Below are 25,866 nucleotides of genomic sequence, written 5' to 3' on the forward strand. Positions count from 1 at the left end.
TTAGAAATAAACCTACCAGCAGTCAGAATTCATACGGCCCATGCAATAAGCTGCTCCATCTGTGCAAGACAAATGAGATTAGAAGTTAGAGAAGGGGATATAGTTTTAGATTTACTATTTACAATTGCTTTGAGTACATCCATCTTCAGTCTCTATATCCTATCTAATAGCAGGCAATGAACGAAATTATCTGTTCGTAGCAATGAAAACTACTACTATGTTATCTGGTTTTGAATACCCACCAGTCTTTCTCTTTCACATACGTAATTGATGGCTCATTACTTTTAAAAAATATATCCTTACAGAAATACAGATATATCTCACTTATAGATATTGAAGTGGATTTCTTACATTTGCCAACTATTACATAGCTTCTGTATTTATAAAATCATTTACACATTTCATGAATATCAATACTTGTATCCCAGGCACGACACATTAAATATAACACAGGCTGGATCTACATTTATACACCGGTAATTCAGCTAATGTCAGGAAACCCTGCTGAATGGACTTAGCTGTGGCACAATGTAGGAAAGCCAGAGGGAAGATCCTTGAAGAGTGGAGGTATATCAGATTAAAGCGTCTTCCATGAACAGAGCCTTTTAACTAGCCAGAGACAGATCTTGAACCCAATCCTGAATGTCTGATGTAATTTAATAACTTTTTAATTGATTCACAATATATTGTACAATTTTATATGTGTGTTTTATTATACGCTGCCCTGAGTCCCCTATTGGGTGAGAAGGGCGGGATATAAATATTGTAATAAATAAATAAATCCCAGGTAACAGCCAACATTAATGCCACACATTGAATAAGCCTATTATGCTGATACTGTACCAGCATTATGCCATGCTAGAAGTACCTGAGTTTCTACTGAGTTGTGATCATTAATATAAAACATGTGTGTCATGGTTGCTTGTAAAGAATTTATTTTGGACAGTAGTTTTTGAAAAGCTGTATTACAGTATTTAATAAGCAAATTGCAGTTCACTCTGCTGTCATTTGGGCAATCTTCCATTCAGCCTCAAATTTTGTAGCTCTTATGGTCAAATCAAGTTGCACTTTTAACACTGCAGTGGTGTTACAATGGTCTGCAGTTTGAACAGCCTGCTGTGCATAAACCTCTTTAACATATCAAGTAGAAAGAGGTGTGTTTACTTACTTGGAAATATTTCATTAAGAAACTCTACTTCTTCCTGGAAATTCCTGTGTGGGTACTCTTGATGGGAAGGCTTCATAAAATTCTTACGTGAATAAAAGAAGCTCTGAGGAGTAAAAGTGGGATGAAATAAATAAAACAATTTAGAAAAATGGCTTAATTAGATGCTATTCACAAATGATCTTCTCTTCAAAACTTTATAATTGCATCAAAAGCCATGTATCTGTTCTCAACCGAAACATGCACTATCAAGGCCCTTAGAAAATGAAGGCACAGCAGAATAATTCTGTAAATAGAGGTGTGATGTTTTAAAATATAGCATGATTCTTCAAATTTGTCTATTTACCTCCCTTTTCCTACACATTCTGCAGCTTTTAAGGGTTTTATTGACTGCAGTGACACAGGAGAACTATGATCAACAAATGTACTGAGGCACACAGTATAATATAGAAGTGGCTCTGGCAGATGACTCTGTCAAGCAAAGCTCTACCACCAAACAGAAAATGCTGGCTCAGTTTGCAAATACAAAGATCATTGTTATATGCATTCTTCCCCTCTGTACCAGTCACAATTATTTCTCAGGTTTTTTCATTTTAAAGCAGACCTATACATTTTCTAAAAGTATTACTTTATTTACATTTTTATAGCTTTTTGTGTACATTTATCCCATATGCTTAACAGAAAAACAGGTAACACCACTACGCTTTCCATAGCTGATTGCTTGTTGTAACTGTAAAGGTAAGGGTGCTGAAAGTTAAAGGTTAATCATAATCTTTTGTAAGATTTTTGGTATCTTACCTGAATTGAGTCAAACCCACAATACACTCTAGCAAGCTCTAACAGGGGAACCAGTGCCTGCAGTAAGAGGGTGGTACCACATGTCTTCAAAATGAAACGTCTCTTGGAGACAAACATGCTACTCTCACTGAAAAACATAATTGGTTAAACAGCATTAGATGTTATACTTGAGAAACGTTGAAAATCTGTGTCTGACAAGAACCTGTTTATTTCCTCCTTTGTTATAAGCTATTATAAGATTCTGACATCTTATCACACAGCTAGAAGATTTCATTTTGTGAACAGACCTTGCTTTCAAAAGCCTGAATCCAACATCACACAAACTGCCATTCTTTCCTTACTTGCCTCATGCCACTTAAAACCCCACCTGTGAGATTTTTCCAGCCCTCTATACAATCTTTGAAGGCTTATGGCAAGCTGTAGAAGGGAAGGTTCAAATGAAAACAGTTCTATCAGCAATATGACAATATTTGCTCTTTCCAGCTGTCATTACAGTATGACTGCCCCCACATCCACAGTTCCATGTATCCATGTTCCAAAAAATATTCCCCACTGGAAGTTTTTGTGAGCCTCTCTAGGTCCTCCAGTGCAATTCTATGTATGCTCCTGACCCAAGTCAAAATATAGGGTTTGTTAGTATCAAAGGTTTCGGGCATCAACTTTGAAAAAAAAATCCCATGAATATTCATATATACTGAATTTCTTTGGGCTCTTCAGAGTTTCATGTCCTTAGATCTGAACTTGATAATTGTGCATAACTTGCAAATGTTATAAAAATGATTTTATGGAGAGTGTTGATTGTTGTAAAAACCGAAGTCTATATGGCTATATTCAGGTGCAGAGAAGGAGAAAACTAATGTTTTGTTGCTGCTGTTCTCTTTCACGATGGATCAAAATTCTATTACTGTATTTTCTATTTCTAAAAAAGAGTCTCATTAAATTTAAGAAAATAAGGACAAGTTGCTTACCTGTAATAGTAGTTTTCAAGTGCTCATCTGCAAACTCACACAAATGGGCAGTGTATCATTCAGAACCTTCTATATCAATTATATTTGACCAGTAGCCTCATTCACCACCCACACACCATACCAGCACTCTCTCTGTCTAAACCTCCAGTTCTATGGTCACTAAAGCAGCAACCAAGAAGAAAAACGTAGGGCATGCTAAAGGGGGGATAGGTGGTTAGCGTGAGACCACAGATGACTATGTGAAGAAACAATTATAGGTAAGCAACCTCTTCTTTTTGGTCTCTGTGACTCACACAAATGGGAGACTAGCAAGCTACTGACCACAGGAAGTGGGAGGGTCATGCCATGGAACAGAGGATAGCCCTCCTGGACACTCTAGGAGCTTGAGTCTGGCCTATAATGAGATATGAAATTAAGTGGTCTGGACCAGATAGCAGAACTATAAACATATAGAAACCCCTTTCAGAAATAAATTGCTGTGACAGCTCTGCCTTAGTCACCTCTCACTTGGAAAGAAAACAACTTATCTGCTTGTTCATAAGCAAAATTAGTAGGAACTAAAACTACTTGAAGAGAACTGTAGAATAAGCATGGGCAAACTTTTTTGTGGGGGCTGCGGCGGGGCAGGCAAGTCGGGTGGAGAGGCCAAGGACAGCTGCTTGGGGGGGGGGGGGGAGGAGTTGGTGCAAGGGAGGGTGGCAAAGACCAGTTGTCCCCAGGCTGAGACACGTGGCTCTATGCCTCAACACTCTTCTCAGGCTGGGAGCCGCTTCATCCATATGTTTGAAGGAGGGCCAAGGCAGATGAGGGCTGGAGAAAAGAGCCTAAAAGGCTGTGTCTGGTCCGTGGGCCTGGGTTTGCCCATGCCTGATGTAGAAGCAGGCAATCCCTTCTTCATAGATGAGTAATAGAGGAAAGGTCTTCTTGGACTAACAAAACAAGTAAGTATAATCTGCATAAAATGTCAATATCCTCCTTCCTATTGTGTCCAACTTCTTACACTCACACTCAATTGAAGCAGTGTGAATCTTCTGAGAGGTCTTGGAATGGGCAGAGTTTACAGTAAGTGAATTTGGTTTTGCTTGTTGTACTAACTAATCAATTCCAGCATCCATGATATTATACAAGTTCTCCAATTCCTTTGAGGTGGATGGTACCAATTATGGGGCGGTCCAAGAGGAATTAGGTATGGAAGAAATTGAATGGAAGCCAGAGCTTATTTCTCAATATTCTGAAAAACAGGGTATCCCACCAAAAAAAATCAGTTTGCTCCATCTGAACCACTGAACCTGTGGGCCTATTTCAAGTACAGATAAGTACAGGTTTTGAAACTCATGGATGAGATAAGAGTCCTCCTGTGATACTGAAGTCATCATGCTGATGGAGCAGAACCAGCAGGCGAAGGTGAATCACTGCCTGAGCAGGTTGTCTGGGTTCAGCGTGGTGTGATGGTATTTATGCCTCTATACAGATCCCATACAATTGTGTCGAAATTGTAATGTGCCAACTGGCAATCAGAAACAAAATCATAACTGTGAAAATGGCATGCCGGGCGGGGGGTAGTATAATGCAATATCTCTGGATTACACCAGTGCTCTCTAATCACTATAATAATAATGTCAATGACAGTATTTGGGGGATCATTCTCCATATCTACGAGAATAATTCCAGTAGTACCAAAGTGAACAACATGACAGTGTCAAGGCCTTTGAAACAGAGTTCTCCAAGAGCCATAGATGGAACAAGTTGGGGAATCAATGCCTGGAAGAAGACTGTGATCAAGATCGGCATCTACACCATGATGGATCCAAATGAGCAGAATAGGAGGGCAGCGGCAGACTGGACAGAGTGTCAGCTTGTCCTATGGCAAGTGGGCCCCTTAAACACTAGACAATCTATTAAAAATGTTAATAACCTTTTAGTAGCCTGAAAATATAATAGAAATGCCAATGTTATTACTGTATGCAACTAAATTTAGACTACTATTTTAATAATAATTTAAATTTTTCTTTTTAAAAATATTTTTAAATTTCATTTATTTATTATAAAATTAGCCTAATAGTTGTGGGGGCTCCCTTTATCTCCTTGCAACCAATACTTTTAGCCTCAGTCTGCCATTTGTAGGAGGGAGTCCTGACAAATCAGCAGTGCCAGCAGTACATCAGGGCATGAAGTGGTGTCATACCCCAGCCACCTTTGGCTTCTGAACCTGATCCAGAAATGAACTTTGACCAGGATGAAGCTTATTCTGACTTTTTACCTAGTCCACAGAGCTCTTTTCAATTACAGCTGCCAGCTGTTGATAGCTCGGGTGATTCCTTAATTGGGAGAGAAAGTGAAAATATTACTCCCATGGCTGAACCAGATGTTCTTAGTTCCCCAGAGAATGTGTCCTTCAACAGAAGGGAGTTTCTGCATCGCCAGAGATCTGAAAAACAAGGACTCCGCAGGAGTAACTGCTTGGCATCTCGAGGGGATAATGGATAGCAGGTTTTCCCTTGAGAACCTTTAGGGAGTTTGGCTTCCCTTGTTTGAGATCAATTTGGGTTCCATAAGTGTTTTGCACCGTGGACACTTTGCGGTGTCAACGTTGCCTTGGGGTGTAACAAGTGGTAGCAGGGCGGTTTAAAATCCCTGTTCAAAATCACTCCTTCATCAGATACATATGGGGATGGAAAACACTCCTGAGATGGTGTAGTAGCTGACTGTTGCACAGCTGATCAAAGAGAAGCAACTAAGACCTGGGGAGATACCACGAGATGAATCCCTCCACTTATGTGTAGGAAGAGGACCAATTCTTGAGCAAATGAACCAAAGATCCTTCTTCATATTATTGTCTTCTATGCATAGAATGGGAATATAGTGCCAATGCTCAAGTGAGTAATAGGATGGCCCACCGCTAATTCTGAAGCTGATATGGTGTCAGCTTGGTGCCCCTTCAACAGGTGTAGTTTCCTTGACAGACCATTAAGAGCCAAATGGACTATATAAACTGAAACAGAAGCCCAGAGGTGTAGTTTGTGTGTGCGTGTGTGGTGGGAAGGGTGAGAGTGGCCTTCAACCTTGTCTTACTGTTCCTTCAGGACTTAATATTGTGTTTCTCCAATAAACAAAAGATGCTTCAAATGGCATTTTTTAGATATTTTCAAAACCAAGTCAGAAAACATGAGACAAAGTTGAATAATATTCATCAAATTTAAGTAGTACCGTAATCAGCAACAAAAATGCTGAGGCAAAATCAGGATGCTATAGAATAATCTGAATTAATTTTACTAGAAACCTTAAAACCTGAGAGGAATAAAGCATTCTTGAAATGTTGCTGCTTTGGTGGATAAAAAGGAACTGAGAGTTTAAGTCCAGAGAGTGCTGATATGGAGTGAGCGTGTCTACCAGCAAAAATGTTCATGTGACAGAAGATTCCAAATGATACACTGTGCAAATGTCTCATCTGTGTGCGTTAGAGACCACAAATAAGAAATGTATACTACATATTGACTGCAACAGTATCATTGATGTGAAGGTCCAGGAAAAAAGAGGGTTTGTGTGCCCTTTCCTCCAATTTAAAAATACTCCAATAAATTAAGGAAAATTTTGATTTATTCAAAAATAATAAAATAAATATGTACAATAGAGTTTCTTTCCCAGTCAAATAACTATTAAATCTGGAAATAATCTATGTATATTTCTATTATAAACTCACTGCAACAGCACACTGAAATCATACTTCAGCTAAGATTTCTGCTGAATCACAAACATTGTTATTGGATAATTAAGACAGGGGATCTAGATGGTGAACAGAAAGTAGGCAGAAATCTGAACACCCCAGTCTACATTGAATAGGATTGAGATGTATCATTGTTTTCTCTGGAATTATGCTTTAATTCTCTTCTTTAAAAATTGTAGTAAGCTTACCTGAGTACATAAGCTTCCTGCTTGTCAGTTTTTGTCACACTTATGATCAAACAATGCACATTCTCCAAAAGTTTGTCCCATTCAAACCTGTTGAGGGAAGTAAAAACATTTAATTCAAGTAAATACTGAACATATGACTCTACCTGTTTTAACTTTAGTAATTATGTTTTAATTTTGTATTGTATGGTTTACACATTGTAAATTGACTTGGGTCCGCTTGCGGAGAAAGTCAGGGTAGAAATATCTTAAATAAATAAATATAGTAGTCTCGCTTATCCAACCTTCGCTCATCCAACAGTCTGCCTCTCGCCCAGATCCACACCTGTTCCTCTAGACAGCAACGCGCAGTGTGCCAACACGGTGAACACAAGTGCAGCCACGCTCCCAAACAAGTGGCAGACCAAGTGGCAAGACTTGTAAAATGCGATGTTTTGGTGCTTAATTTGTAAAATCATAACGTAATTTGACGTTTAATAGGCTTTTCCTTAATCCCTCCTTATTATCCAACATTTTCACTTATCCAACATTCTGCTGGTCCGTTTATGTTGCATAAGTGAGTCTCCACTATACATACATAAAATTCAGTACTGCCATTACTTATTTTACGACTTCTGAAGACATAATGGTAAGTTACTTTCTTTCTCTCTTATCCAGTGACTACAGCTTGATTTTAAATTCTTAAAAGCATAATTATCAACTTCATCATGATATAACTGAAACTGCCTTCGCAAGTAATTAAATATAAAGTTACAAAGGACTGTAATGTAATGTATTACAAAATAGGATAAAGTAGCCATTTATTTTTCTACTTCTGACTAATTGGATGAACTAGTATCATCACTTTTAGATGCCATGTCATGCTTTTCAAATTGGAACACGGAAAATCTACAAGGGAATGAAGGATGAGGAATTTCACATAGCAACCTGTTCCCTGCCCGACAGTAAATTTCAGCCATAATGTAAGATGCCAGCACTGCAAAGGTTGCAGTCAAATAACCAAGGTCTTTGCTAAATGATTAATCAAATTGAAATTATACTCAAATTTTAGAAAATGAGTCTGAAGTGTTATTAATGAAGATAGTTTATGATGTACTAATCAAGAAACAACTACAGTATATTGTTCTCACATGTTTAACAAACTAAGAACCTCACTTATGCATTTTGTGGCACAGCAGCATATGGCAACAGACAGACAAATCATGAGATACCAAATCATAGGCAGAACAAAACTGGCTTCATGTTTTCTATTTAATCATGTATTATGCATTATAAAGACCTTTGGGTACACCATATGAGAGGTGTAGTTAGCGAAACATCATCTGTTTATAATCAGATTGATAAACTGAATGTATATTGTGCCTTTTTATCTAGATCAGATTTATAAATTTGAAAGTTATTTTGACAATGGGATTTTTCAGTAAAAGGTGTATCATATATTCTGCACTGGAGCAAGAAACGGGGAACAACTTTTAGATATAGAAGTTATTTTGCTATCCTCAGACTGGTAGAATCTCAGAATCATAGAAAGTGGGAAGAGACCACAAGGGCCATCCAGTCCTGTCCCTTGCCATTAACTGTTTTAGATTAGAATTATGTCTCCTTCATGAAAGTGTCAATATCTTTAGTATGGATCAGGTTCCCATTTAATATAAGAGCAAAAAAGATGTCATCAGTTATTTATAACATCAGTGTACACCTAACTAAAACTGCATTCAAAAGATGCACAAACGATTCAACAGGATAAGTTGCCTATTTCCCAACTATTATTTGAAATTAAAATTATCTACTGACATAAAAGCTTCTGGCACATGCTCTGAAAAACAAACTGATTTTCCTAGAATTTATTGAGCAAGGCATAGAACATCTTAAATGATTTTGCTTCCCTACTTTATCATTCTATATCAAACCATTTAAAGTAAAGATACTCCTTAAACAACATTTAAGGAGATTCAAGGATAGTAGGAAAAGCATACCATTTCTCATGCAGCTTATCAAAACACACAGGACATCTACATACTTACTAGTTAAGAAAGTAGAAGGAAGACAACTCTTTAGTGGAGACCACAAAGATGCAATACATAGGGTGGTTCATTTCCTTCATGACAAAAGCTCACCCCAATCCTCCTTTGTATAACGGCCAACCAAGAGGAAGTCAAGTCAGATGTTCACATCTAAACATTCCTAGAGAGCAATTGTCATGCTCAGGGAGCAAGAGATCACTAACAAACATTCTCTAGCCTAAAGTAAAGACTTTATCTGTGGCATCATAATGACCTCTAAAGCAAGCCATGTGCCTTTAAACAAAGGAGCAATGCCCTCACACTCCAAGGCAACAAGTGAATTTCATTCTTGGTTCTGTTTCACGAATAAGGCACTCTGAAAGCAACAAAATGTTCTGATATATTCCAAATCTCCCTGAAGTACAGCACAAAGTCAGGGATAGCTGAACCATCTCCAAGCTGTACAAAAGCAAAGATTTTTTTTCTCAGTGGCAACTCCTGGTTGTGTTTCTACCTCTTAACTCCAAAGTAAATGCACTGTTTCCTTTCACTTCCAGACCATAACAGCACCAAGCCAATGTAAAAATGGAAACAGTAGATCTTGGTCAAACCCATTCTGTTCTGCCTCGTACTTTGTTTCTTTCAGATATCCATGTAGGAAAACAAGCAAGAAGCCTCAGGATTACCGTTTGTTCTATAAAGACTTTATCCTAAGGCTTATCCACACTAATATTCTACAGTAGAATGACTAGAGCAAACAGTATTAGCAATATTAGCACGCCATACTCTTTTTTAACCACTTGGTAAGCTACTTCTCCAGCATTCCAAGAGACTGATGAAACATGCTTTTAGTCACTAGGCTACATTACTTTACTCTTCTATAGAGTATCTGAAGTATAATAATATATTACTCTAGTATCTGTTATATATGCTTTTCAGATTCTTTAATAAGAAGGCTCTCCAATATATGGCTTGTCAGCTCTCTATCAAATGGGATTTATTGCTAAATTACACTAGGATCTATAAAGGCAGTAGCCTTACTTGTACTGCACTGCTTTCCAAGGTTGAGGTAATGTGATCACACTGACTCTCTTTTTAGATTTCAACATTAATGTAGCCTATAAATATAATAAGGCAACAATATGAAAACTTTGTTTAAGGGGTCACAGAGACTTCCTATCATTTTTCTGTTTTATGCTAACACCAATTCTTTTTAATGTAACAAGTACATTTTAAAAACAATTATTCCGGGCTTTGGTTTTTATTTTTTTAAGGGAGCAAAGAAACCATCCTGCCAATGACTGTTCCTTTTATTGTAAGTTCAAGGAGATTACAAAAAGATTATACAAAACTGTTTTGTAAAGCAAGGAACGAAGAAATTTGAGTTCGATGTTTTTCTTTAAATATAACCGAGGACCACCCAACTTACATACAGTGAATAAAATGCAGCTTGGGATACAGAGTAAAGGTGACTTAATGGACAGGTATACTGTGCTTGGCCGAATAAAATATGCATGTACACGCATAAAAAGTCACTGCGGTAGTAGTAACATTGTAGTAACGTTGTAGCCACAGGAAGTGCTTGTCTACAGCAAACAGGAGATATGAGGCGAGTTTTATTTCTAGAACAGGTTTTAGCAGTGGGTACTGGTTTTGTTCATGGGTTTAAAGCAGGTTATCTGACATGAACATGTAAGAGTATGCTAACTCTATTAATATTATGGTCAGAAAGACTGAAAATTCAATTTTAAATATAGTAGTTGGATGGGCTTTTCAATGGTAGCTATAAGCAACAATACACACATATTTTTCAATACACCATCCAAAAATAATGATTAACACTGAAAACCAGTGCTGAATCCTTAATTCAAAATAAAGCCCGTGATAGGGTCATCCTAATGTTGACAGGTCAAAATGAATGAATGCACAGTTAAGGAGGTATTTTATCGTAAGGCAAAGTCAGGTTATAGCCAGGATCTGACCTGAAAGTTAAAAAAAAATCTATTCTATGGGAGGAAGAACATGTTTATATAGCAGGTGACATCATTTATTATTTCATGCAATATATACTGTGAGTTGTTGTTTGGTGAGATACTGGCACTCTTTGACAGATATGACTGAAAACCTTGTCAAACTGCAATTCCCATGATTCCATAATATTGAGCAGTTAATGTGGTTTCTAACTACCTTAATTTTGTAGTGGAGATGCACCCATTCTTTGTAATTAGGCACATAGAGTAGGATCTGCTAGAGTAGAATCCCACTCTTTTTCAGTAGATACACTAGAGACACTTGTCTACTTCTGTTATCCTAAAATAAAGACAAGTGTGTCATTTCCCCTAAAACTCTTAATCCACATGTAATGCTATTACATCATCAAATAGAGTAATGCTTACTGACATAACTTCTAAATTTTTAGGTGTTTCCTAACTATGTATATAAAGAGCAGCCATGAGGGTCTTGACCAAAGAAGGTTCAGAAATGTGTATGTGGTATGGTTACAAATGATGAAGATAGTGTGCAAAGGTGGATATAAAGATTTAAAGACAAAATCAGTATCAAGACAAATCCTATAGTGTAGGCATGGGCAAACTTTAGCCCTCCAAGTGTTTGACTTTGAGGGCTGAAGTTTACCCATGCCTGATATAGTGGAAGACCACCAACAGCAATCACTGATGGAAAGTGAAATACAGTTGTCATGATTCATGCAGAACAGCATATGACTGTCTGAGACACTTGTCTGTGGTCACAGTGTAATTGAGCACATTATTATCAATCTTGGATGCAGGGAGGTTGTGCCAAGTGGAATCCTCTTCATTTAACAGCTGATTCTAAAGAGAAAAGACTACACTTGTTTTTGGAACTCTTAGCAGCTCTTGAAGCCCATGAGTACACTTTTTCCAGGAATGTTTGCACTGGCGATGAGATCTGAGCATATCTGTAAGACCCAGAGACTGAGGAGGCTGGTGAGAGGAGGGGCATACTTTCCCTAAAAACATTTAAAAAGTTAGCACTCAATGTAGAAGATCACGATCAATGCCTTCTGGGATGACATCATTTTGCTTGATTTTCTTGAACACCGTACAACACTACAGCTGCTACACTACGGCACTCTGGGAACTTTGATAAGTGATCTGAGGGGAAAAAAACCTCACAGAAACTGTTCAATGCCATTTAGTTATGTTACAATAATACAGTTATTTGCAATATCACAGGTTCTTGCACAAATAGGTTAGTGCTGCCATATCTTCCTTACAGCTTTGATCTGGCACCCCCAGACTTTCACTTCTTCAGTGAAATGATGCAATGGGTTAAACCCTTGTGCCAGTTGAACTGCTGACCAGAATGTTGCCAGTTTGATTCCACGAGACAGGGTGAGCTCCCGACTGTCAGTTCTAGCTTACAGGGACATGAGAAAAACCTCCCAGCAGGATGGTAACACATCCAGGTGTCCCTTGGGCAATGTCTCTGTAGATGGCCAATTCCTCCAGAAGCGACGAGGTATGTTCTCAAGTCGCTTCTGACACAATAAAAAAGTCAAATGAAGTAGGTCCTCAGTAATGCTGTTTTGATGATGCAGTCAAAGTGGAAGATGCCAGGGAGTGCCCATGAGTGTTTTCAAAGATAGGATAAATGCATCACCATTGGTTGAGACTATTTTGAATAGTGCCATGTCTGAGACAAAGAGTTGCTTTGCACATGTGTGTAGATTTCAGGATTTCCTATGGTGGTTCTGTACTGCCATATAATGCAGTTATATGGCCAGTGCAGAACCGCACAATGCAGTTCAAACTGCATTACAGGCAGTCTGAAAGTTACAAACATCAGATTTACAAATAACTTAAAGTTAAGAAGGGGGTGAGGAAGTGAGAGTAATCTACCCCTGGGAAGGGAAATTCACTCCTGAAAGAGTTATCATGGGGAAAAGGTGTCTCTACTGAAGCTTTCTCACCATTCCTTGTTTACACAAATCTTTTTTTCCTCAAAATCCAATGATCACAGGGACAGAAGAGGTGAAAACATCTGAACAGGGGCACAGACAGCAAAACAAATACCCCAAGGGTAATAACCCCTCCCCTATGCTGTTTGGCCTGCAAAAGAAAGATTGAGAGGAAACATGATGTTCATGTATAAATATGTGAGAGGAAGTCATAGGGAGGAGGGAGCCAGCTTGTTTTCTGCTGCCCTGGAGGCTAGGATGTGGAACAAGGGCTTCAAACTGCAGGAAAGGAGATTCCACCTGAACATTAGGAAGAACTGTGAGACCTATAACAGCGGAATTCTCTGCCCTGGAGTGTGGTGGAAGCTCCTTCTTTGGAGGCCTTTAAACAGAGGCTGGATGGCCATCTGTTGGGGTGCTCTGAATGAGATTTTCTTGCTTCTAGGCATGGGTTTGGACTGAATGGCCCACGAGGTCTCTTCCAAATCTATGATTCTATGCTATCCAAAATGAACAGATACGTATTTTTGGCTGGATTTACATTTAGACCATGTACCTGTTCTGACTTACAAACAAATTCTGCTTAAGAACAAACCCACAGAACCTACCCTGTTGGTAACTTTGGGACTGCCTGGATATGGTTCTACACTGACCACCCAAATGCAGTTGAAACGGCCTTGTCTGGCACTGTCAAACCAGCCTATATAAAAATCTGAACTTTCAATACCGTTTTGAAATGGCATTAAACGGTCAATGTAAATGGGACCCACAATCCCAAGCATTAAGCCATGGCAGCTCAAGTGGGACCACGCTCCGATCACTCCCGCCGGTTCCCTGCCTGCCTGCCGAAGCCGCCTATTCCGGGGCCCCTGCAGCACAAGGCCAAGGAATCCCGGGCCTCCCTCCCGCACATTCCCGCCTGCAGAGCCGGCTCTTTCCTCCCTCCCTGCCTAAATGCCTGCGTTTGGGCTGCACTGGCCCTCCCGCCGCATTCCTGAGATGCCCGCTGGATGACAGCCCCAGGCCCAGCCCTTCCGAAGCGACGTCGCCGCCCCATTGGCCCAGGCACCGCAAAGAGGGAAGGAGAGGCCGCTCCATCTGCGGGCCTCACGTGTTTCTCCCTCTTCCAGCCACATTTTTTAAAAAGAGAGGAGGGGCCTCTCTCTCTCTCCCAGCTCCCAAGCCAAGCGCCGCAAACAAGGGCTCCCCAACCGAGGCCAGGCCTAAATGCTAAACATAAGCCTCCCTTACACACTCACTCACTCTCCCTCTCGCAGCCAAGAGGCGGGAAGGCCGTGGCATGACAAGGGAAAGAGGGAGGGAGGTTGGGGAGAGGCAGCCAGGCGGAGTCACGCCGCACGTGGACTCGGTGGAAATGCGGAGGGAAAGCCCGGCGTACCGGGAAGAGAAAGGAGAACTCATGGAGTAGGTGCCATTTGGGAGCGCTTTCACGGCCATGACATCCTGGAAGGGTTGAAGTAGGGCAGAGGACGGCCTAGACTTGGTAAAACTGCCCTAATATGAAGACATGACAGGCTAATTCAGCCATGGGGAAACTTGGGCCTTCCCTCCAGGTGCTTTGGACTCCCACCACTCCTCACAGCCTCAGGCTCTTAAGCGGCTGAGGGGGAAAAGGAAAGGGCCTGAGGCTGTGAGGAACGGTGGGCGTCGAAGTGCAATGCACTTTGAGGGAAGGCCCAAGTTTCCCCATACCTGGGCTAACTGGCTTCCTTCCCTCCCGCCTCAGCAAGGCCTCTGCCCTCCTCTTAGGTTCTCTCTCTCTCTGGAGGGGAGTCAAGAGCTCGCGCCCCAGGCGCCGCCGCTGCCTCGCGCGCAGTTGGCAAGGCGCGAGCGCGTCCGTTAAGATTAGGGGTTCGCCGCGTGCAGTTGTGGAGGGAACGTTGGGGGTTCTCTCTTTCCTCCTCTCCGCAGGCTCTCAAAAGAGCCGGCTCTTCTGCCTGCCGTCCTTTACCCCCTCCGCCATGCCATGCCGCCCTCTCTCTTCCTTCCTCGGCCCCTTTTTCGCCTCCCACGGCGCATGCGCACTGCCCATTCCCACCAACACAACCAACCTGGGAATGGTGCGGAGGTCGCCGGAGCCCTTGTCCTGGTGCGGCTCCTGCGGCGAAGGCTGCTGTTGCCAGGCGAACCACACCTCCAGGAGCTTCTCGGTGCCTTCGAAGAAGTGTGCCCCGCTCTCCTCCATCATGGTGAGACAACTCCGCCAAAACAGAAATTTTTTTAACAACACGACTGCCTTTGCCGCCTTCCTCCTCCTCGTCCTCCTCCTCACCGAGGCCGCGGCGCCTTCCCGGGCGGCTGCTGCTTCTTTCTCCTCCTCAGCCCGTTCCCAAGCAGGCCTGGCAACCTTATATTAAACTATATTAGTATATATATATCTATATATATATAGATATCTATATATATGTCTATATTTATATAGATGTGTGTGTGTCTGTGTGTGAAGGGTCCTTTCGGGCGGGAAGAAGTGCGGAAGAAGAGGCAAGCGTGCAGGCGAGGCGGTTCGGTTCCTTGTATTCCGTGCGTGTTCCCCTGTTACAGAGAAAAGCGTTGAGCGAGCGCTAGCTAATGTCGCCGGCCATACTGTGCAAGCGAAGGGACGGGCACCACGCAGCTGCTTTTTATACCCAGCGACAGGTAGCAGAGCCGGCCGCGCGATTGGTGGGAAGCCGCTGCGGTCCCGCCCACTTTCTCCTCCCTGATTGGCTCCCCAAGCTGCCCGGCAGGCACCACGGGGCCGCCTTCGTGCCGCTGGCCCTTCGCGAGGTGTGTGGAGCGCGCGACTCGCCTTTAGGGGGAGGAGGGGGGAGAAAGGGGGCGATAGGAGCTGCCACTCCGCCTGCCTCAATTTCGGGAATGGAACCCCGGTGGCGCAGTGGATTAAACCCTTGTGGCAGGACTACTGCAGACCGAAAGCTCGTCGGTTCGAATCCGCTGTCTGTCACCTCTAGCCCCCCATGCGGGGACAGGAGAGACGCCTCCCACAGGATGGTAAAACATCAAACAAACATCCGGGCGTCCCCTGGGTAACCTCCTTGCAGACGGCCAATTGTCTCACACCAGAAGCGACTTGCAGTTTCGCAAGTTGCTCCTGACACGGAAAAAAATCGTTTGTCGCTATCAAAATGTTTTCAGATCCGTCTTCATGAGCTCTTTGGGGAGCACTCTTGCTAGAGGGACACCTGGGACGTGTTGCAGGGTTTTCTGGAAGAGGAGGGAACCTGAGCCCCAAAGAAAAAGAAACATGGACATAATATGTTGTCGAAGATTTTCATGGCTGGAATCACTGGGTTGCTGTGAGTTTTCCAGGCTGCAGGACCATGTGTATGTGTATATGTATATATGTGTGTATCTATGTGTGTGTGTGTGTGTGTGTGTGTATGTGTATATACATTCATTAAAACTGGATGTGGCTCTTAATGAGACATTATCACAGGATGTTTACATCCTACACCCTGGAGAAATTATACTGCTTAGCCGGCATTGCACCACCTGACATCTGCCTGGGAAGTAGCAGCCAACAATGAAAGGACCAAGGCATTGACATTTCTGGCCCATCCCCTGTTTGGATATCAGCCAGAAAAGAAAAATGAAGTCCTAATTAGAGGGAGAAGAATAATTGTTTTTATCCAATTGCTGCCAGTTAGAAGGCTAAGCTCTGCCCACTTTGTCTCCCAGCAACCCACTCAGCCCACGGGACAGGCAGAGTTAGGCCTCACTTAGGCCTCTTCCGCACATTATCTAATTTGCATTGGATTATATGGCAATGTATACTCAAGGCCCTTCCACTCAGCTATATAACCCATTTATAATCTTATATTATCTGCTTTGAACTGGATTATCTTGAGTCCACACTGCCATATAATCCACTTCAGTGTGCATTTTATACAGCTGTGTAGAAGGGGCCTCATATAATCCAGTTCTAAGCATATAATACAAGATTATAAATATACAGTAGAGTCTCACTCTACTGTAACATAAACACCCCGGCAGAACGTTGGATAACTGAATATGTTGGATAAAAAGAAGGGATTCAGGAAAAGCCTGTTAAACATCACATTCCCTCACGACCCTATCTGCTGCCAAACTGCCATCCATGTCTATGCCAGGCATCCTCAGAGATTATGAGATCTGTTTGAAAACAGACAAGTGGAATGTTTATTTCTATCTCAGCAATGATATCCAGGATGGGAAAACTCTTATCTGTCTGAGGCGACTGTGAATGTCCACTTCCCCACATTGATTACCATTGAATGCCCTTCCACCTTCAAGGCCTGCCTACTTCCTGCTTCGGAGGGGGAATCCTTCCTTGGGAAATGTTAGCTGGCCCTCAGTACATCATGTCTGGAATTCCCTGATTGCTCAGTACTGCTTAGTTAACTGTCCTGATTTCACAGGTTTTTTTTAACACTGGGAGCCACATTTTCTTCATTCCAGGCAGGCAGGAACCATCCAGGCTTTGAAGCTACAGTAGAGTCTCACTAATCCAAGCCTTGCTTATCCCAGTTTCTGGATTATCCAAGCCATTTTTGTAGTCAATGTTTTCAATATACTGTGATATTTTGGTGCTAAATTTGTAAATACAGTAATTACAACATAACATTACTGCGTATTGAACTATTTTTTCTGTCCAATTTGTTGTATAACATGATGTTTTGGTGCTTAATTTGTAAAATCATAACCCAATTTGATGTTTAATAGGCTTTTCCTTAATCTCTCCTTATTATCCAAGATATTCGCTTATCCAAGCTTCTGCCGGCCCATTTAGCTTGGATAAGTGAAACACTACTGTACAAGGCTATTCAATGCCAATTCCAACATTCACACTAGCCTAAAGCAGACAACTGTTCTTTCTTTCACCCTGGTCACTCCACAGATATATAAACCCCACTTGCTTTTGTTACAACACATTTCACAACCTCTGAGGATGCCTGCCAAACATATAGGCGAAACATCAGGAGAGAATATATTTCGAAAATGACCAGGCAGACCACAGAACTCAGAGCAACCCAATACAAAGAGAAACAAAAACAATAAAATAAATACAAAAATACATAAAAAATAAAATACAATAATACAATTAAAAAACATAAATAAAAATAATATAATAAAATATAATACATACAAATAATACAATAAAAATAATAAAAACACTAAAAATAATTAAAAACACTAAAAATTAATACAATAAAATACTATAATAACAGAAAATAACTAAAAATAATAAAATATAATAAATAAAAATATAAGTTACAATAAAATTAATTTAAAAAATATAAATAACGTCAAATAAAAATTCCACAACAATTTTTAACCAATACCACCACCACTTTGCCACAGCAATGTGTGACCGGGCACAGCTAGTAAGGTAATAAAACAAGAGTTAATACATCAGTAATAATATCAAAAAACCAATACAATTCAATCAACTTCATAGGCAACCCTTTAACTGTCCTGGCTCAAGTTTATGGATTCAGGGATTTATCCTTTTGCAAGGTATTCTGCTTTCTCTGCCAAAGAGTGAAAGCGTCTCACCAAACTATAAACTTCCGGTTTCTATAGCATAATAATAATAATAATAATAATAATAACAATAATAATAATAGACAAAGAAAAAACATGGCTGTGGCTCACAAATGGAACTTTGAAAAAGGAGACGGAGCGCCTGATTCTGGCAGCCCAAGAACAAGTCATTAGAACCAATGCCATCAAAGCCAAAATTGAAAAGTCGACGACAGATCCCAAATGTAGACTCTGCAAGGAAGCAGAGGAAACCATAGATCACATCCTCAGCTGCTGCAAGAAGATCGTAGAGACAGATTACAAGCAGAGGCATAACACCATTGCTCCATCTGATTCATTGGAACTTGTTCCACAAATACCATCTGCCTGCAACAAAGAACTGGTGGGATCACAAGCCGGAAAAAATTACAGAGAATGAACATGTCAAGCTATTCTGGGACTTCCAAATTCAGACAGACAGGGTTTTGGAGTACAATACTCCTGACTTCACGATCGTGTTAAAAAACAAAGTATGGATTGTCTATGTTACAATCCCAGGTGATAGCAGGATTGAGGAGAAACAACTGGAAAAGCTGACATGATATGAGGATTTAAAGATCGAATTACAAAGACTGGCACAAGTCAGTCAAGGTGGTCCCAGAGGCGATCGGCACACTGGGTGCAGTGCCTAAAGACCTTGGCCTGCACTTAAACACAATTTTTTAAAATATGTTTTTATTGTAAATACCAGCGGAACAACAACAAAATCCATCAACATACACATCCAATCACATATTCTCGTTAACATTACACTTGCTAATTCCACTTTTATCTCCCATTTATGTCAAGTCACCCCTCCCCCCTCCCTCTGGAAACAGTACTTTCTTTTATTCAGATATTATTTTAATTGATCAATCATAAGTAGAGAATGATTCAATTCTTTATATTTTCTTTGTCCTTTGACTTTATCTATCAATCTTCCCCATTTCTGATCCCAATTCTTTTTTATTCGGCCTGATATATATTTAGTTCTCCTTTCAAGGATATAATCCTGAAGCATAAAATCAGCTAGGTATTCATACCATTTTTTAACATCCCACTTTGTTTGCTCTTTCCAACCCAAGGCAACTGTTGCTTGAGCGGCAACTATCATGTATTTTATAATTTCCCCCCAGTCCTTAGTAAACACAATTGGTGCTGACAAAATTACCATCTGCCAGCTGCAGAAGGCTACCTTACTGGGATCTGCTCGCATTATACGCCAATACATCACACAGTCCTGGACACTTGGGAAGTGTCCGACATGTGATCCAATACAACAGCCAGCAGAGTGTCTCATCTTGTTGTGTATAATAATAATAATAATAATAATAATAATAATAATAATAATAATAATAATAATAATAATATACTGCTGGCATTATAAATTGGACACAGGCGGAACTGGACAATTTGGACAGAAAAACAAGAAAACTCATGACCATTCATCACTCACTGCACCCTCGCAGTGATGTTGACCGGCTATATCTGCCTAGAAGATCAGGGGGCAGAGGACTCCTACAAGTAAAACAAGCAGTCAAAGAAGAAGAACATTACAGTCTTTGATTGTTTAAGTCCATGAAGCTTGTCCAGATCCCTCTTTCTCTGGCTGTGAATGCCGGAGCAAACTCAGCCTCAGTCCAATGACCTATATCTGAAGACAAGAGTCTTCCTCTGTTGCCAAAGGACTGATGTGAAGGCGCTTGAGACTCCTCAACGTTGTTCAGGTTGGCCCTGAACATGAAGTGTAAGTCCCAAGGGTAAGAACCTCAGAATTGGTGCTGAGAGGTAACTTTTGAAGGGCTTTTTGAGCCAAGTCTCTCTCTCACGTCCATCCGATAAGAGAGCTTGCTGGTGGAATGAAAAGGAGGAAACACAGTCCTACTCCAGGAAGAGGTGGAGCCAAATAGTTTAGCTAAGTGAGCAATATAACAGGTACAAACAACATTGATTGACAGATATAAATAACCAATCCAACTACATTTACAGGGTAAGGGCAAAATCAGGCATGATACAACAATTCAAACCTTGAAACTTATAGTTTGACATATAGATGGCGCCACTCGCGCCGTCACAGCGCAGCAGACAAAAAACCAGTACAAGAAAACCGCACTACAAACTAGAGCTGACAGCTGGCACAACAAAACACTGCATGGAAAGTTCCTTGACAAAATTGAAGGAAAAGCTGACAAGGAGAAGACCTGGCTCTGGCTCACGAATGGGACCCTGAAGAAGGAGACAGAAGGCCTGATCCTTGCAGCCCAGGAGCAAGCCATCAGAACAAATGCAATCAAGGCCAAGATCGAAAAATCAGCTGATGACCCAAAATGCCGACTGTGCAAGGAAACCGATGAAACCATTGATCATATCCTCAGCTGCTGTAAGAAAATTGCACAGACAGACTACAAACAGAGGCACAACTTTGTGGCCCAAATGATTCATTGGAACTTATGGCTCACGTACCACCTGCCAGCGGTAAAGAACTGGTGGGATCACAAACCTGCAAAGGTATTGGAAAATGAACACGCAAAGATACTGTGGGACTTCCGAATCCAGACTGACAAAGTTCTGGAACACAACACACCAGACATCACAGTTGTGGAAAAGAACAAGGTTTGGATCATTGATGTCGCCATCCCAGGTGACAGTCGCATTGATGAAAAACAACAGGAAAAAATCAGCTGCTATCAGGACCTCAAGATTGAACTTCAAAGACTCTGGCAGAAACCAGTGCAGGTGGTCCCGGTGGTGATGGGCACACTGGGTGCCGTGCCAAAAGATCTCAGCCGGCATTTGGAAACAATAGACATTGACAAAATTACGATCTGCCAACTGCAAAAGGCCACCTTACAAGGATCTGCACGCATCATCCGAAAATACATCACACAGTCCTAGACACTTGGGAAGTGTTCGACTTGTGATTTTGTGAAACGAAATCCAGCATACCTATCTTGTTTGCTGTGTCATACAACGTCGTTGTGTCAATAATAATCCGTTATTTATATACTGCTCCATCTTCTCAAGAGGACTCAGGGAGGTTTCCAGCATGTACAAAACAGTCAATTGTCAAAACAACATACAACGGCATGAACAAACAAACATAATAAAAACAGCAGTAAAAACAGTTCAATCTAAAATGAACACAGTTACAGTACCAATCAACATGAAGGAGTCCAGTACAGTAATCAAGGCTGTGAGGTAGACATAATCAATTAAAAGATAGGTAAAGATTTGTATTTCAGTGTATCCTAGGACCCGGGGTAGTTAGTGTGTAAAGCAAGGTCAACATGTTGAACAGCCACCTAATCTTGCTCAAAGACCTCTCAGAACCACCAGGTTTTCAGTTCCTTGTGGAAAAAGGGCAGTATAAGGGTTTGCCTGATCTTTTTGGGGAGGGCGTTCCAGAGCCAGGGGGCCATGATCGAGAAGGCCCACTTTCTCGTCCCCACCAGCCGCACTTGGAACGGTGGTGGGAGCGAGAGAAGGGCCTTCCTGGAAGATCTTACAGCCCATGCGGGTTTATAAGGGGAAATGTAATCATGGAGATAGGCAGAGCCCGAGCCGTATAGCATTGAGCCTCTGGCAGTTAAAAGTGGTGTCGAATTATATTATTTCGACAATATTTTACCAAAAGATATCAACCACCGCATGATGCAACTCCATTAAAGATATTTATTGCAATCCAGCTAGATCTACACTACCATATAATCAAGTTTGAGAATTCAGATTGACCTCAATGAACTGGATTATATGGCAGTGTCTACTCAGCCTTAGAAGTGTAACACACTGTGTTCAGTGTTTACTCCCTGTGTTTAGGAGAGTGGTCCTTCTTTGATATTTGTATAAGCATTGTTCAGTGACCGCTACACAAAAATCCATGAGCCACTTGGAGGAAGATAATATTGTTGAAGAACAGACATCCTCACTATAGTAATCCATGTATCCTGTTTCCCCTAAAATAAGACATCCCCTGAAAGTAAGACCTAGCTAAGTTTTTGTTTGGAAGCATGCCCGCTGAACAGAACACCAGAGCATGCAGGATTGGTAAATGTACGTACCATAGAGTGTTGTACATGGAAATATTGGTAGTAACAAGAAATTCTTGATAGGATTCACAGTTTGTCTGGTCATGCTGGTTTGTGATGACAACTACTGTACAGTATATAATAAATGTTCATTTTTTCAATAAATGTGAATTCTTCTTCATGGAAAAATAAGACATCCCCTGAAAATAAGACCTAGAGCATCTTTGGGAGCAAAAATTAATCTAAGACACTGTCTTATTTTCGGGGAAACACGATAGATACAGATGTATTCTGTCAGAATAATTCTGGGCAAGAGAGCAGGAGCATATAGTATATATGTGTGTGTGTTTTGTAAAAATACGCATACATATATAGAATCATAAAGTTGGAAGAGACCATATGGGCCATCTAGTCCAACCCCCTGCTATGCGGAAAAGGCACAATCAAAGCACCCTGACAGATGGTCATCCAGCCTCTGTTTAAAAGCCTCTAAGGGAGGAGCGTCAAAGGAAGGAGTCTCCACTACATTTGGAGAATTCCACTGCTGAACAGCGCTTACAGTCAGGAAGTTCTTTGTAATGTTCAGGTGGAATCTCCTTTCCTGTCATTTAAACCCATTGCTCCAAGTCCTAGTTTCCAGGGCAGCAGAAAACAAGCCTGCTCCCTCTTCCTTATGGCACCCTTTCACATATTTACATGGCTATCATGTCTCCTCTCAGCCTTCTCTTCTGTAGGCTAAACATACCCAACTCTTTAAGACACTCCTCATAGGGCATGGTCTCCAGACTTTTGATCATTTTAGTTGCCCTCCTCTGGACACCTTCCAGCTTTTCAATATCTGTACAAACTGTGGTGCCCAGAACTGGACACAGTATTCCAAGTAAGGTATATGCTAGACAAATTACTAGACAACAACAAACAGATATTCAGTATAAGTAAAATGAGTAAATGCAGTGAGGAAGCATCCAATTATTTTTCCCTTAAATTAACAGTAAAATAGGAAAGTTCTCAGGTTGCTATGAAGGGAAGCAACTGAGCTTTTAGTGTCTAATTACATAAAAAATCCACTGCTTTTAAAAAACTATTTCACACATAAAAGTTACAGCAGGAGTTAATCCACCATCTGAGAGTAACATATTTCACAAAGCAAAAAAACCTCACGGTCCAGTACTGAAAATACAGTATTTCTGCTATAGCAATACATATTGACTTTGTGAAGCAATACACAAGCACATTCATTTTGTACCTTATTTTTTAAATAGAAGCTATGTATAGACTAGACTAGACTAAGATAGTGTGAATTTACTTTCCTGAAATCCAAACATTCCCATCTATCTATATATATAAAATGATAAAGTTGTTTGCGCAGTGACTATAACAACAAAACTAAACATCCCAGAAATACGAAATTTGGCAACACAATGCAAAAGGCTTGCCTCCAGGTTACAACAACACAACCACACCACAAAACCACAATCCAGACCCACAAAACTCACAACAACGCATCATGCGATAACAACACAACTAAACGCCCCAGAAATACAAAACTTGGCAACACAATGCAAAAGCCTTGCCTCCCAGTTGTAACAACACAACCACACCACAAAACCACAATCCAGACCCATAAAACTCACAACAACGCATCGTGACTATAACAACACAACTAAACGCCCCAGAAATATGAAACTTGGCACACAACTAAACGCCCCAGAAATACAAAACTTGGCAAAACAATGCAAAAGCCTTGCCTCCCATTTGTAACAACACAACCACACCACAAAACCACAATCCGGACCCACAAAACTCACAACAATGCATCATAACTATAACAACACAACTAAACGCCCGAGAAATACAAAACTTGGCAAAACAATGCAAAAGCCTTGCCTCCCAGTTGTAACAACACAACCACACCACAAAACCACACTGGACCCACAAAACTCACAACAACGCATCATGACTATAACAACACAACTAAACGCCCCAGAAATACGAAACTTGGCAACACAACACAAAAGCATTCCCTCCCAATTGTAACAACACAACCACACCACAAAACCACAATCCGGACCCACAAAACTCACAACAGTGCATCGTGACTATATCAACACAACTAAACGCCCCAGAAATACAAAACTTGGCAACACAACACAAAAGCCTTGCCTCTCAGTTGTAACAACACAACCACACCACAAAACCACAATCCGGACCGACAAAACTCACAACAACGCATTGTGACTATAACAAATACAAAATTTGACAACACAACTCATCCACCTCCCCAATCCCTACATTCACACTTGGCCTCCAAAAAAACAATTACAATAATAACAATGACAACAACAACAACAATAAGAATCAACACCATCACAGGCAAGAAACAGCCAGGCACTGAGGCTGAGAGGCCAGTCAGTGCTACACTGGGCCTCCAAAAAACAATACAGTAGCATCTAACTTATCCAACCTTCATGACCACTACAACAACAATAATAATAAACACCTACACAGGCAAAACAAAAAAAGACTATTGTACCACAATAAAAATATAAACCGCACTCAGCAGAATCAGACATTACAACTAACAACAAACAAAAGACAACAGGGATCTCAAGCAATTATCAATCAACACAAAAATTGAAGAAGGTAACAGACTTCAAATACTACTACTAATGTGAGTATAAAGAAGGTGGAGCTCACAGCATAAATACAACCTAATGTAGACTGACCAGCACCACCAGACTAAGCCACAGCAACGCGTGGCCGGGCACAGCTAGTCTATATATATAAAAGAGTGATGGCATCACGGCAATTCACAAAACAACAAAAGTACAGGCCCCCCAACCTCAAAATTTGACAACACAACCCATCATCCACGCCTCAAGGTTGATACAACAAAAAGAAAAGAAAAATAAAGTCCTAATTAGAGGGAGAGCAATAATTTTTTTTATCCAATTGCTGCCAGTTTAGAGGGCTAATCTCTGCCCACTTGGTTGCCTAGCAACCATGGGACAGCCAGGTTTCAGTTAGGGGACAGGCAGATTTAGGCCTCACTTAGACTTCTTCCACAGATTATCTAATTTGCACTGGATTATATGGCAGTGTAGACTCAAGGCCCTTCCACACAGCTATATAACCCATTTATAATCTTATATTATCTGCTTTGAACTGGATTATCTTGACTCCACACTACCATATAATCCACTTCAGTATGCATTTTATACAGCTGTGAAGAAGGAGCCTCAGATAATCCAGTTCTGAGCAGATAATATAAAATTAGAAATATAGAAATATAGAAATGCTTTTGTAGTCAGTGTTTTAAATTCATTGTGATATTTTAGTGGTAAATTTGTAAATACAGTACAGTAGAGTCTCACTTATCCAACATAAACGGGCCGGCAGAACGTTGGATAAGCGAATATGTTGGATAATGAGGAATTAAGGATAACCCTATTAAACATCAAATTAAGTTATGATTTTACAAATTAAACACCAAAAC

General features: G+C 40.8%; 1 protein-coding gene across 2 annotated transcripts in view; it reads right to left on the minus strand.

The window, feature by feature from the left end:
- amd1 (adenosylmethionine decarboxylase 1) overlaps window positions 1-15,410 on the minus strand; it is a 22,991-nt gene extending 7,581 nt beyond the window's left edge. The window contains exons 1-5 of one of the 2 annotated variants that reach the window (XR_010002321.1): window positions 14,856-15,410; window positions 6,844-6,930; window positions 1,964-2,090; window positions 1,169-1,271; window positions 17-59 (exon numbers count right to left, since the gene is read on the minus strand). Coding sequence is in view for 1 of the 2 variants with exons in the window: in XM_003215648.4 (XP_003215696.2) it covers window positions 17-59; window positions 1,169-1,271; window positions 1,964-2,090; window positions 6,844-6,930; window positions 14,856-14,992 (497 nt within the window). In the remaining variant the exon portion in view is untranslated. The remainder of the gene's footprint in view (window positions 1-16; window positions 60-1,168; window positions 1,272-1,963; window positions 2,091-6,843; window positions 6,931-14,855) is intronic. The other variant, XM_003215648.4, reaches the window with a different exon arrangement.
- Window positions 15,411-25,866: the final 10,456 nt, after the last annotated feature.

The sequence above is a fragment of the Anolis carolinensis genome, chromosome 1 (genome assembly GCF_035594765.1).
Source record: "Anolis carolinensis isolate JA03-04 chromosome 1, rAnoCar3.1.pri, whole genome shotgun sequence".
In the NCBI taxonomy this organism is placed as follows: domain Eukaryota; kingdom Metazoa; phylum Chordata; class Lepidosauria; order Squamata; family Dactyloidae; genus Anolis; species Anolis carolinensis.